Source organism: Colletes gigas, unplaced genomic scaffold (assembly GCF_013123115.1).
Source record: "Colletes gigas isolate AHSC1104 unplaced genomic scaffold, ASM1312311v1 Colletes_gigas_Sc00101, whole genome shotgun sequence".
NCBI lineage: Eukaryota > Metazoa > Arthropoda > Insecta > Hymenoptera > Colletidae > Colletes > Colletes gigas.
The window spans coordinates 55,641-69,424 of NW_025106727.1; the positions used below are offsets into that span (position 1 = coordinate 55,641).

Genomic DNA, 13,784 nt, shown 5'->3' on the forward strand with positions numbered 1-13,784 from the left:
ACATTTTCTTGATTAGAATACGCGTCGTTTGCATTTTGGAACATTGAAATCGTCCAATCCGTTCAAGAGTTATGATGTTTTAAAGATACGCCTGCAATTTTGGGGAACCATTTTCTAGCCAGAAATTATATTTTCGGTAAGGTCTTTTTTTCTCAAAAGTGTGTAGGAATTCGAGGGTATGTTTCTTAACCAAAAATGATCGTAATTGACCCCCGCAATCGAAAATAATTTTTTTAGAATGATTTGAAATTTTTTAATTTTGTCAAAAAGTTTGTTCATCTACTTCAATTTTTTTCTCGTAACTGCGTAGGATTTCGGGGTTTTGTCTTTTGACCCAAAATGCTTGTAATTGACCTCTGCAACTGAAAATATTTTTTCCAAAACGATTCGAAATTTTTTAATTTCATCGAAGAATTTCAACACTTGCTCGATTTTTTTTTTCGAAACTGAGTAAAATTTCGGGGGTATGTCTATTTACCAAAAATGATTATAATTGGCCTCCGCAACCAAAAATAATTTTTTCAGAATGATTTGAAATTTTTAAATTAAATTTTTTAATAACTTTTTAACGGAGCCCCAATCAAGAAATTGATATTCTTGATTTTCGGCTTATTTTGGCCTCTAAAATCTCTCATTTAAATTTTTCTCAAGGGTGGCCAAACACCCTGTATATGTATACGATATAAAATTATAACCAAACCTAATCTAATCACTAAAACTAGTTAGTTAATCTAATCATTATTCCGACAATTAGGTTTAATAATTAGGTTAGGTCTGGCCATTTTATATTTTGAAATTATGCATATATGAGTTAGGTATAGGTTAGTTATTAAAATTGGTTAAAGTAAATCTTTTTCTCACCCGTTATATGTATACATTCGCTTGTCGATCAGATGTAAACAGAAGACGTTGGGCGGCACACGACAGACAGAAAGAATGCGGTAGTGTCAACAATTTTTTAATATATTTTGAAAACTGAGGACGAGCAACAATTATTGTTCGTAAAAAAATATACAGATTTAGGGCGAAGCCACTAAAGTAAACATTTATCAAATTTTGATATGTTTAAACATTTGCATCTATTTAAAAGTGGTTTATACCATATACATGTTTACATAGCAATATATCTGAATGTGTGTACATTAGAAAGTGAAAGCGTAGCGAGAGTAAGGTGTAATAAAAAATTAATTAGAAGGTATTATCAAATTACAATCTGTAATCATTAATCGTTCTTGGCTACGATTATGATTGTAATTTGTTGTGAGATTATATTTTTTAATCGTTAATCCCGACTTACTACGATTACGATTACGTTTATAATTGCAGTTCTAATCATCCATGTGACCAAACAATTGCAATTTTTTACAGTTATTTCGTACATTTATTATAAATGAGTGATATATGCGAATGTACAGAAGTATACAACTTTTTCATACATTTGTTATAAATGTCTGTTATTTTATACACGGCCTACTTTATCCAAATGCAATAAATTATGCAATAACCTGTAACAATTGAATTAAGAAAATTTCTCTTCCCCACAAATGACCTTTCTGTTTATTAACATTCGAAGTACTTACGAGTTACTCAATTAGTTAATAAATAAATGTCGACTAATTGTCAGTCTTAAACGAGCTATTTTTATTTAGCATTTCGTCTCATATGTTTTGAGTCATCTTCAGAATGATTATAAATCATAAATAGAAACAGTAGAGAGTCATTATTTATAATTTGCTCTTAAGCAAAGACAATAATATCAAACTAGGACAGAAATTAGATAATACAATAATAGTAAAAGTAAGCTGTGTAAATTCGAACACGTAGACTAATCAAACCTGAGTTTCCATTGTACATGTCACTTTTTATCTATTAGATTAGATTGTTTAATAAAATAATCCCATTTACGAATTCGAATTTACATTGTACATATTGCATTATATTTAATCATTTTTACTATCATTAAGTATTTTTTACTGTTTTCTTGAGCTAATATTATTTCGTTATCTATCATCGTTTCTTTTCAACATTTATAATTATGATCTTACTTTCATTGTGTTATATTACTTACATCTTAATACAAAATATACTCTTTGAATATTAGACAAAGTTTTTTAAATAAATAAAAATATGTGACGAATCATACGTCTGAAAACAGCTACGACTAGTAGAGTCTTCATCAGTTGGCACACTCAGTCCGCAAAAGGTTAACATAATTAACGTTAATAGGCATCTGGTTAACACCTTTTTAGCATCGTAATGTGATTTCTTACGAGAGGTTTGTTAGTTACTTTAATAACTCTACTTATCATAAATTGGAGGTATTGCTACATAATTTTAGTAATTATAGATGCTAGATTAATCCCAGATTAATCGAATTTGTACCGGATATGCTCGCGGACTTTATTGTGAGAAATTGTAAGTTTCTGAAGTCGCGAACCCGGCTTGCTCGTCTAACAAATTAATGCCATTGGAGCAGGTTACGTATAGATAATGTACTGAGAACGGTTTTGTGTGTTCTTTTATTTTGTATGTTTCGGTTGACTTTGCACAGAAGAAGTGACATTTTTTGGCGATGTTCATGGTTTACATAAGCTCGGATCTGTTTCTATTGGTGGAAAATGTTGTGGATGGGGGTGTACGAATTTTGTCTGATAGATGGTTGGCGATGGTAGTGGGTGTAACTATTTCTGACTGTGAGGGGAAGTGTACGGCGTAGGAACTTTCCGTACAGGGAAAGTTCCTGAGGTCCCTGGGATTGAAAACAATGAGTGCAGAAAAAAAAAGGAGCAGTAAAGTGGCTGATGGCAGCTCACGTGCTCGGCAAATGATGCCCTCTTAGGGTTTTTGATTTTGAATGACTTTGGTGACAATGGATCGGTCGGGGACTCGAACGTCGGTCCGACCGTTGCCGTTGCCGATGACCGAAGGCACGCTAGCCGTAGCCATAAACCGCGGGGACAAGGTTGGGGGGCCCGGATGCACGCCTGAACAGAATTAATATTAATAATAACTAGTTGCTCGTCAAACGAAGAGGTCTAGTTTTCATTTATCAGGTGTGCTATTCAAGTGTGTAAACTTCAAAGTGGTTTATAAGCAAAATTGATAACACTATGTTAAGGAAAATGTACAGTCTACTGATAACGTTGTAGCGAGCAATTACTGGTGTTACCGATATGTCAAAAATATTCTGTTCAGAAACATTTACTTCGCTTTTCCATATATTAGAAACTTCTTCTCTGATGTCCTAGCATCAGCTTTCTTTATCAGTGCTACGAGTGCATTGGCCAACTTGTGATTACCCGCTGCTGCCACTCTTGGTGCCATGATGTTGAATTCTCCCCCTAAAACAGATCATTCTTTTATTCTTACGATGAAATTCTATCGTAATTATTCATAAAAGTGATTAACGCTAAGATCACGTTCAATAACTTATCAGCAAAGTATACAGGGTGTTCGATCACCTCTGGGAAAAATGTTAATGGGAGATTCTAGAGGCCAAAGTAAGACAAAAATCAAGAATATCAATTTGTTGATCGAGACTTCGTTAAAAAGTTATTAACGTTTAAAGTTCCGTCTGTAGAACGGCGATAGTTACTCTCACTCAGAAAACTATAAGGCTGTCGATACGTCAGTAAGTAGAGTTTCTCACGCTGAGTGAGAACCACTATTGCATGCACGCAGCGGTTCGTAGATTGCCGTTCTACAGGCGCAACTTTAAATGAAGCCTCGATCAACAAATTGGTATTCTTGATTTTCGTCTTATTTTGGCCTCTAGAATCCCCCATTAAAATTTTTCCCAGGAGTGGCCGAACTCCCTGTATAATAACTCGAATCGTTTAAATAAGAAGAGGGTTACGTTACTATTTATTAATTAGTTTTCAATGTAGTGCTGTAACGAAGAGGAAGACTAAGAAAGAGATAGTATTGACTTTCTTTTACAAAATAACTTTGAACGTTTACATTTAATGTATTCATTTCAAAGCTGTAAATTTTTTTATGATAATTGATATAAATAATTGTACTTTCATGATACTTTGGTACTTGTAAAATAATGTCGTATTCAAATTTTAAGTTGCCACATTAATAATAAAATATGCAGAACGATACGAACCATTTGTGTCTATGACTACACCATTAGCTTCCCTAATGATTAGTACGCCTGCAGCTACATCCCAAGGCAGCAGATTGTCAGTGTGATAAGCTTCTGCTGCGCCCATGGCCACGTAACAAAGAGTCAATGCTGCCGATCCCATTGTCCGTACTCCGTGAGCTACCGAAACGAAAGCTTCCAGTCTTCCAAGAGTAACGTCTCTGATATTCTCCATCGTCGCGTAGGATACTTCATGACATATTAACGACTGTTCCAACTCTGAAAATGCATCGGTGTTATAATGCATGTGATGTTTGCAATCCTGATAGATTGTTTGAAAACAGATATCATGGTACTCTACAGAATTGGACAAAACTAAAGAGTTAAAAGAACAATCCCGAATTAAAAGGAACTTTGATGCTACAAGTATAGTGGCTCCTCGCTAATATTCGTAACTTTTAACTTCGATATTGTTCACGGAGTCCATGTTATTTTTACGAATGAATTTCTACCGAGAGGATAAAATCAAAATTTTTATATTTTACAATTTGTAATTAAAAAGGAATGTGTTAGGCGGCATAACTTCATTAACAAATCGCTAGTGTCGCAGACAGTGACACTAGCGATGGATCTAAGCGATCAACTCATTCGACAGCATTATAAGAACTACAGATTTAAACCCATTGCTAAAACAACGATATAACACTTCTACTTTATCGAAATTTTGGGTTTGCAGCCCGAATACATCCCAGTTGGCGAGCAGAGCCTGGAGTATAACACAGCGATATATGTATATTTTGCTTAAAACGAATCGAGACAGAGGTTCTTAGAAATAATTTATCAATATTTATAGACTACACGCATGCTTGTGGAATTCAAACAAAAATATGCAGAACGATACATTGTTGTTTTAGCAATGAGTTTAAGTCTAGCTCTTATAATGTTGGAGAATAAAATGACGATTCAACGTCGATCGTGTTATTCGTTTAGATCCATCGCTAGTATCGCTATCAAAACTTGTATCGCAATAAATACCAGCGTTAGTAGACTATTTTATGCACTACCACGAAACACGAACATGTTTACAGTTATATTTATTTAGTTATTTTTCACATCATATTATATTTTTTTTTACTTACTGTCCACTTTAGAACTCTTAATAGGTTTTCCGTTCAGGAAAGCACCACGTCCTCTCCTGGCCGTGAACAACTGTTCCAGTACAGGATTATAAACAATGCCAATTTCTAGTTCTTTCTTTACTGTTAATGCAATCGATATACAAGTGAAAGGGAAAGAGTGAACGAAATTAGTGGTTCCATCTATCGGATCGATGATCCATGTTGGTTCGTCCGTCAGCTCCGGCAAATGGTTTGTGGACGAAACGGTTTCTTCGCCAATGAATCTAGAAAGTTTATAAATAATTTTCAATTTGGAGTCTTTTGTTGGCTGTCTCCACGAACGATCCGATGATCGTGTTTTGAACGAGATCGTAGATCAAATTTAGGGGTTGACGAGTAAACTTGTAGAACAGTGTTTTTCAAAATGGCATCGCCCTTAAGTAAGGCAGAGATGGTTGGCTGAATTTGTATTTAGATAAAATAAGAGACGAACAACTGTTTATTCATAACTCGTTAAATTAAAAATGTCACGAATAAATTGTTTTACATTTCTATTATTCAAATGAAATTTTGCCCCATTAAAATATTGTTGATTTAATCGTACTCTTGCTTGTAAGAACTATCACAAATATGAAATTGTACGAAATAATCAATATTGATTACCGTTAACATGAATATTATGTTATTTCACCAATGCTGTGCACCACATCGGTAAAGAAGAAAATAACAAAATAAATAAAAAAAAAAAAAAGAAACACGTACTTATGCTTTGGAAATTCCTTCGCTATACCGTTTATCAAAATCTCTTCCAATTTTTTGTCAAACTGCGTCACGAGATCCCAGTCACCAGCTTTGGTCTCTATGTTCTTACATCCTTGAATAGCATCCCGAATTATCTGAAAAATACAGAAACTTTAGCAAAGCCGGTTCGCACGTAAATATTCTACATTTGTGTTTTAATCTACCAGCTTACGGAACTGGCCACTATCTAACGAGTTGTATAACGAAATCCGATAACAACAGTGTGACGAATATCAGAAGAATTGTTTGCAATTGTTTACTTTTTGTACGGAAACAGCTGCGTTTTACAGTTAACGACATCCGTTATTGCTCAGACAGTTATCTAATGTCGATAAATATTGTTATGTTTACAATTTGCACAGCTCGCGATAATTGAATTAAAATTTAGCGAATACTATTTACTTGTGAGCAGAAACATTCGTTTACTGTTTCTAAAAATTTCAAAGATGTGTAAAAGGAACTTTTAATTGAATTGAAATACCTTTCCTGATTCCACGGTAAGCTTCAGAACGAAATCGTAGCAATAATTTAGTTCTTCTTTGTTGGTCATGTTGGATGATGTTGGAGGAGGTCACCGATTGTCAGTCTATTGTGTCAACTTGCTTGATTCGAAATAACAGCATCGTCCGCCAAAGCTCTGTTCTTATGCTACGTCTGTCAACCCCCACTAGGAAGTTGCGTTTACACAAACGAACATTAGCCTTGCATTTCCCCGAGTTCCTTTTCATGTACACGACATGTGATTATCACTAACTGATTACATGTAACAATCGCTGCGCAATTCTTACAATCTCGCTGGCGAAACTCGCCAACAGGGGTGAAGAAAACTATTAACGCCATAAACTGCTATCATACGTTTTAATTTAATATCAGTTTATTCAAATTAACGTTTTAGTGCACAGATTGACGGACAAATTGGAAAATAAGGCCGCAATAAACAGTAACAAGTAACACTAATGAACCAATAGAGGGAATTTTTAAGGTATATTCACATTTGAATTGCACTTGCATACTTGAATAACATACTAATTAATTTTAATCATTTCGATTCCCTATGCCTGCTGTATTAATTTATTTAGAAATTAGAAACGTGCTATTTAAATCTCCAAAGATTCAGGATTCAGCTTTCGATGTATTCGAAATAAAGACTACAATAGAGGGAATTTTTAAGGTATATTCACATTTGAATTGCACTTGCATACTTGAAAAACATACTAATTAATTTTAATTATTTCGGTTCCCTATGCCTGCTGTATTAATTTATTTAGAAATTAGAAACGTGCTATTGAAATCTCTAAAGACTAAGGTTTTGATGTCTTCTAAAGGAAGACTATAAATAAATATTGTTATGAGTGTACCGTTTGATAGCATAATTTTGATACGCATCATTCACATCTTCCTGCTATTGCAAAATTGAATGAAGCGGAAAAGAAAGATTATTCAAGTTAGCATTCCCGAATACGTTGTTTCACGTCGTGGCTGCGTGTGCAGTTATGTCACACCTGGACCACGTGCATGACAGATGATCGTACTCGTGTTTATCTATACAGGCAAAATAATCTTTCACAGTGCGTCACTGTACGTGTAATCATAGTCCCAACTGTACTGACCATTATCGGAACGTGCCACGCTATGTACAAACGTGTCACAACAAAATTCCGTGATTCAAGCGATTGTCATTTGTAATTCAATAACAATACTGTTTCAATAACAAGTTTTGTTTTCGTGTATGCATAGTTAATTTTGGTGTTAAAGAAAAGAACAAACGTTCGGGAATTTAGCTAATTCGAACAGTGAAAATGTAATTCATTTTATTAGCTTTGTTTCTCACCTGTTTTTGTTATCTTATTGCTGCAATTTCGTTGGAAAATTATGACGGATCAAGAGCATTAAATCGAATCTTTCTTTATATTGGTTTTTTTTCTGTTTTATCGTGGATTACGTAGATAAAGATTATTTTTACGTGTAAATCCTTTTATACCAGGACTCATAAAACTAATATTTTCTATGGATGTAATGGTTTCTTGAACTAATAAATATTGTCGACTGTTATAAACCTGAACTTACTCAATTTACACAAAATGGTACTCGATACAGGAGATTCGTAGTATGTGACAGTGATTTATGGGTTTTTAAAAGTTTCTGAAAAGTTTTTTAATAGTGCTTCTTAAGTGGAACCAAGCTTAAGTTGTAAGAACCGATAAGTGGATGAAAAAAAATTGTAGAATAATTTGAAAAAGAAACAGTATTAATAGAAATGTTCAGAAACCTATTTCAAGGATCGCAGGTCTCTGGCTTGAACTTTTTTCATTCTGATGCAGTCGCAGCCTTAACCCTTATGAATCGTATTTTAAGTTTTAAATTAAGCCCCAATATTTTTATTTATTCAAAAAATATAAACAATCTGTAAACATTCTATATCGAATAATAGATTTTGGAATATACTTTTACGTACGACGTGGAAAATCAAAATCTTTTTTACATAAAACATATCTTTTTTGTCAAACTATATAATTGTTCTATATTTCCCGGTTTTTTATTATTCTACGTACTTTTCCATACCGAATCCCGTAAAACATTTCGACAGAGTTAAGGTCAAGAGATTGTACCAGTTTTTTCGTTACTTCGATATTTGTATTTGCTTAAAAATGTCTGTTTAAATAAGTATATACTAGTCGATAACATCCTATTATCAACGAACGGGGTCAACGCTATTTACAAACATTACAACCGAAACTAATTCGAATCGAATGTTTTTACTTCAGATACGAAGAGATCAAGTTTAGTTTCTTCGGTAAAAATTAATTTAAATCACTGTGTTCTAGTGTTCAATTTAAGCGATCATTTGTAAAAATAATTTTCCCTCGCAACTCGTCTTTTTCAATCAATTCGTAAAATTTCAAATTCTTTAATATTACATAAAGTTACAGTTGTTACGGGACCTTGCTCCGAGAAGAGATAAGAGCGATCGAATTTTAATTCCTCTCGTTTACAAACGTCGCCGTCTAGTTCAGACTGCACTACACTTTAAGTTACTAAATTCACATCGTAAATTCTCCTTGTCAGATTAAAAAAAAAAATCACCACATATTTTTCCATTCAACAAAAAATATTACACTTCCACCTTTCGTGCCCAGAATGCTCCAAATAGATCAACGAGTTGAAAATCTTATCAGAACGAGTTGTAAATATCTGTTAATGGGATCTAATCTCAGACATTGATAAAATTTTTTAATGTTGTACGAATCAACATTCTGAAAAACTTATTTATTTACGTATAAAGTGCAGTCGACCTTAGTTTTTGAGATGTTCGCAATAATTGAAATATTTCACTGAAATGATCATCTACTACTAATTCTCCAATTTTACTATTTTGTTATATGCGAATAAAATACAGTGGATGACAAAAGTATTCGCGTAGAAATAAATTTCAGCACAAACTTTATAAAACTTTGTTTATTCAAGAATAAATTGTTACTTTATATTTTTAGAATTCCATTAATACGCATTGTTTGACTTTGGAATATTTAAAATCCATCGATCCGTCCAGAAGTTATGATTTTTTAAATATATGCATGAAATTTCGGTGAAACATTTCTGGCCACATAATATACTTTTGGTAAGGAATTTTTTTTCTCGAAAGTGCGTAGGAATTCGGGGGTATGCGTACTCATAAAAAATGATCGTAATTGAACCCCGCTACCGAAAATAATTTTTCCAGAACGATATGAAATTTTTTAATTTTCGTCCATTTTGTCAACTTCCTGAATTCTTTTCCCGAAAGTGCGAAGGATTTCGGAGGTATGTGTATTCACGAAAAATGATTGTAATTGACCCTCGGAACCACAAATTATTTTTTTAGAACGACTTGAAATTTTTTTTTTTCGCCAAAAAATTTAAGCCCTTGTCGATTTTTCTTAAAAATTCGTTTTTGGTTTTTAAAAATTTTGTTTGACGCGCTACGGAAATTTTGTCTAATACTTTTATTGGTACCCATGAGCTCTAGTTCAGAAAAAAGTTTCATTGAAATATAGGCACTATTGTAGGAGTTATTGCCGTTTGAAAATTGGACCATTTTTATGGGGTTTTTCTCACTTTACGTGGTTAAGGAACAAGTTTTCGAATATTCTTAGAATTTCTACATATTCTCCACTAAAATACGCGTTGTTTGCCTTTTGAAACATTAAAATCGTCCAATCCATTCGGGGGTTATGATTTTTTAAAGATGCGCATAAAAATTCGGGCAACAATTCGGGCCAGAAATTATATTTTCGGTAAGAAATTTTTTTCTCGAAAGTATGTAGGAATTTGGGGATATACGTATTCACCAAAAATGATTGTAATTGACCCCTGCAACCGAAAATAATTTCTTTGGAATGATTTAAAATTTTTGAAAAATTTGTCCACCTTCCCGAATTGTTTTTTCGAAAATGCATAGGATTTCGGAGATATGTCTATTTACGAAAAATGATTGTAATTGACCCCTCCCCCAACCAAAAATAATTTTTTCAAAATGATTTGAAATTTTGTAATTTAATTTTTTTTATTAACTTTTTAACGAAGCCTCAATCAACAAATTGATATTCTTGATTTACGTCTTATTTTGGCTTCTAGAATCTCTCATTAAAATTTTTCCCAGGTGTGGCCAAACACCATGTATACTTGTTCATAATATTGTATATGTAATAATTACAAGATAAAACATGGAATATCAACATAACTATCATCAGTATATCTGGAGACGTTGTCAATATGGATAGTGTTCTCAGTTCAAATATAAGTAACTATAGTAGTACTAAAAAAGAGCCCTTCGTGGCTATATAGCTAGATTCTTGTCTTTGATTCTTAAGGTCCTGAGTTCGTTTCCCCGGAACTTAGAAAAAAAAACTTCTCTGAGAAAACTATAATAACACTAAAATGGGACGAAAAGGTAAAGATAATACGTCGTTGCAAGAGATTTCAGAAATTGTGAATTTCTAAGCTGCCAAATGACTACCAATTAAGGAGCATTTTCGAACAACACATATAATAATAAAAATTGTTTACAAAATATATCTCCTGACAGAAATGTGACCAATCTACAATATTTTGCGAAGGCAGCCTCAATTCAGTTTGAAGAAAAGCATGATGAGGTGGGTGTGTCATTAAGAAGTAATGCAATAAAATATTTTGGATGTTTAAACAAATTTGTGCAAACCTCGTACCGTGGTCGCTGCGTCTTTTTCGATGTTAAGACGTAGAACATGTTCAAGGGCAGTGGGATCATGGAGGATTTCTCTACTTTGATTAGCACAATTCCCACATTGCGGACAAATTATGTTATCTCGAATTACTCGCTTTTCGATCAGAAAATCTAACAATTTATCTTTAGTATTAGCAATAGTTAAGAATTCGCACATACACATTGCGATTGTTAGAAACGAACTAGGAAACTGTAATAATACTGTATTGGTAATAAAAACGTGACCGCTGTGATGTGTCGTCTGTAAACAAGCTATTCATTGCGTTCCGAAAGATTTTTTTTAATATCTCAGAAAGTAAAGCCAGATACGAGAAAATTATCAAAATCTTTTATTTAATTTTTTTGTTTAAATTTGTGTTTTGTTGGTAATAAATACTCTTAGGGTTAACATAATTTTCAGAATCAAAGTGTCCAATCGAACAACCAAAATTCGAGCTCCCCACAAGGTCCTGGAGGACCAATGGTACCGGGCCAAATGGGACCAAACGGACCCCAAGGAACATCCCACATGATGCAGTCTGGTCCAAATCAAATGACCACCACCGGGCCAGGACAAATGGGAACCGGCGGGCCTGGTCAAATGGGTCAGGGTGGTCCTGGTCAACTGGGGTCAGGTGGCCCAGGGCCGATCGGACCAAGTCACATGGGACAAGGAAGCGGAGGACCACCGGGCGGTCCTCACATGAATCAAGGACCTGCACAAATGGGCCCTGGAAGTGGACCCGTATCAGGACCACAAATGGGTCCTGGCGGACCAGCCAACTCGCAAATGGGCCCTGGAGGTCCTAGCCATATGAGTGGTCCTCCAGGATCGGGTCATATTAGTACAACCGGTCAACCGGGCCAAGGACATATGAGTTCGAGCGGGCCACCTGGTCCAGGTCACATGAATACGAATGGATCACCAGGATCGGGACACGTAAATACAAATGGTCCTCCGGGATCTGGCCATATGAACACTAACGGACCTCCAGGTTCAACACACATAAACACCAGTGGCCCACCTGGACCAGGAAGTCATCTAAACAGTGGTCCGCCCATTTCGAGTCACATGAATGCAAGTGGTCCACCAGGATCGGGACACATGAGCGCCAGCGGACCGGGGAGTCACATGGGACCTGGAGGTTCGAGTCAGATGCCGCAAGGTGGTCCTAATACACACAACATTCCACCAGGTGGTCCGAATCAAATGGGCCTTGGCGGTCCAAACCAGATGTCGTCTAGTAATCAATCTCCGATGGGTCCGAATCCCATGGTACCCGTTGGTCCAACGGGGCAAATGGGACATAATGGACCTTCACAGATGGGCCCAAATGGGCCTGGACAAATGAATATGGGAGGCCCATCGTCGCAAATGGGATTGGGACCAGGTGGTCCCGGTAGTCAGGTAGGACCAGGTCAACTAGGACCAGGAAGTGGCCCTGTAGGACAATTGGGACCGACCGGCCTTGGACAAATGGGTCCAGGAAGTGGTCCCGGAGGACAGATGCCTTCCAGTAATGGGCCTGGAGGTCCTTTGGGTCCTGGAAATAGTCCTGGAGGACAAATGGGATCTAGTGGTGGTCCAGGGGGACAAATGGGTCCTGGAAACGGCCCCGGTGTTCAGATGGGACCGGGAAGTGGTCCTGGTGGGCAAATGGGACCAGGAAATCATTCTGGAAATCCAATGGCACCAGGTAGTGGGCCTGGCGGTCAGATGGGTCCGGGAAGTGGTCCTGGTGGGCAAATGGGACCAGGAAATATACCCGGAGGACAAATTGGTCCAGGAAATGGTCCTAGTGGACAAATGGGACCCAGCGGTCCTGGAGGACAGATGATCCCCAATGGTCCAGGTGGGCAAATGATACCTGGCGGTCCTGGAAGTCAAATGGGACCTGGCGGACCTGCCAATCAGATAGGACCAACTGGGCCAAACAGTCAAATGGGCCATGGTGGAGCGAATCAAATGGGACCTAATGGGCCAAGTGGGCAACCATCTTCTGGTCAAATAGGACCTGGTTCTCAAAATCAACAAATTATTTCTGCAAGTTCAACGCCAATGGGACCCAGCACACCTGTGAATCAGATGAGTCAAACTGGACCTGGACAAGTTGGTCCCGCTGGCCCTGGAGGTCCAACCGGTGCTGGGCAAGAAAACTTGAATGCTCTGCAGAAAGCCATTGATTCTATGGAAGAGAAAGGGCTCCAGGAAGATCCACGCTACTCTCAGTTACTCGCTTTAAGGGCTCGTCAGGGTAGTATGGGAGAGAAACAAGCTTTCAGTTCTCAACAATTACAACAATTACGGTACGTTACTTATAATAGTATTAGTATATAATACACTACTCATTTTTTTTTTGTAACGTGAGAAAATCCTCATGGTCATTCGTGGCCCTTCGCGAAGGGGTATGAAAAAAAGGAATTGAAAAAAAGTGTCTCCGTGGTAAAGGAATTGATTTAATCAATTTTAAAGTAAGACATCGTATCTTATAGCACAGTTAAAAGTATTATTAAAGGTTTTGTGAAGGAAAGGGTATAGCCGAATAAGGGGGTT

At 36.1% G+C, this 13,784-nt stretch overlaps 2 protein-coding genes across 2 annotated transcripts in view; one reads left to right on the forward strand and one right to left on the reverse strand.

The window, feature by feature from the left end:
* LOC122404088 (ATP-dependent helicase brm) overlaps positions 1-13,784 on the forward strand; it is a 49,728-nt gene that overhangs the window by 26,127 nt on the left and 9,817 nt on the right. Inside the window, exon 3 of the mRNA XM_043407982.1 lies at positions 11,652-13,537. Within this exon, the coding sequence (XP_043263917.1) occupies positions 11,652-13,537 (1,886 nt within the window). The remainder of the gene's footprint in view (positions 1-11,651; positions 13,538-13,784) is intronic.
* LOC122404090 (inositol monophosphatase 2-like) lies at positions 1,264-6,819 on the reverse strand. Its single transcript, XM_043407984.1, has 6 exons — positions 6,491-6,819; positions 5,971-6,104; positions 5,230-5,492; positions 4,112-4,369; positions 3,206-3,341; positions 1,264-2,984 (listed from the first exon to the last, which is right to left on the reverse strand). The coding sequence occupies exons 1-6, from the start codon at positions 6,557-6,559 to the stop codon at positions 2,933-2,935; spliced, it is 912 nt and encodes a 303-aa protein (XP_043263919.1). The 5' UTR covers positions 6,560-6,819; the 3' UTR covers positions 1,264-2,932.

Excerpts from the sequence above, each read along its gene's own strand:
- LOC122404090 (XM_043407984.1), bottom strand. The coding sequence starts at position 6,559 with ATGACCAACAAAGAAGAACTAAATTATTGCTACGATTTCGTTCTGAAG. Across the intron at positions 6,105-6,490 it reads TTACCGTGGAATCAGGAAAG|ATAATTCGGGATGCTATTCA; the intron begins GTATTTCAATTC and ends TGTATTTTTCAG. Across the intron at positions 2,985-3,205 it reads CTAATATATGGAAAAGCGAA|GCGTGCATCCGGGCCCCCCA; the intron begins GTAAATGTTTCT and ends AATTCTGTTCAG.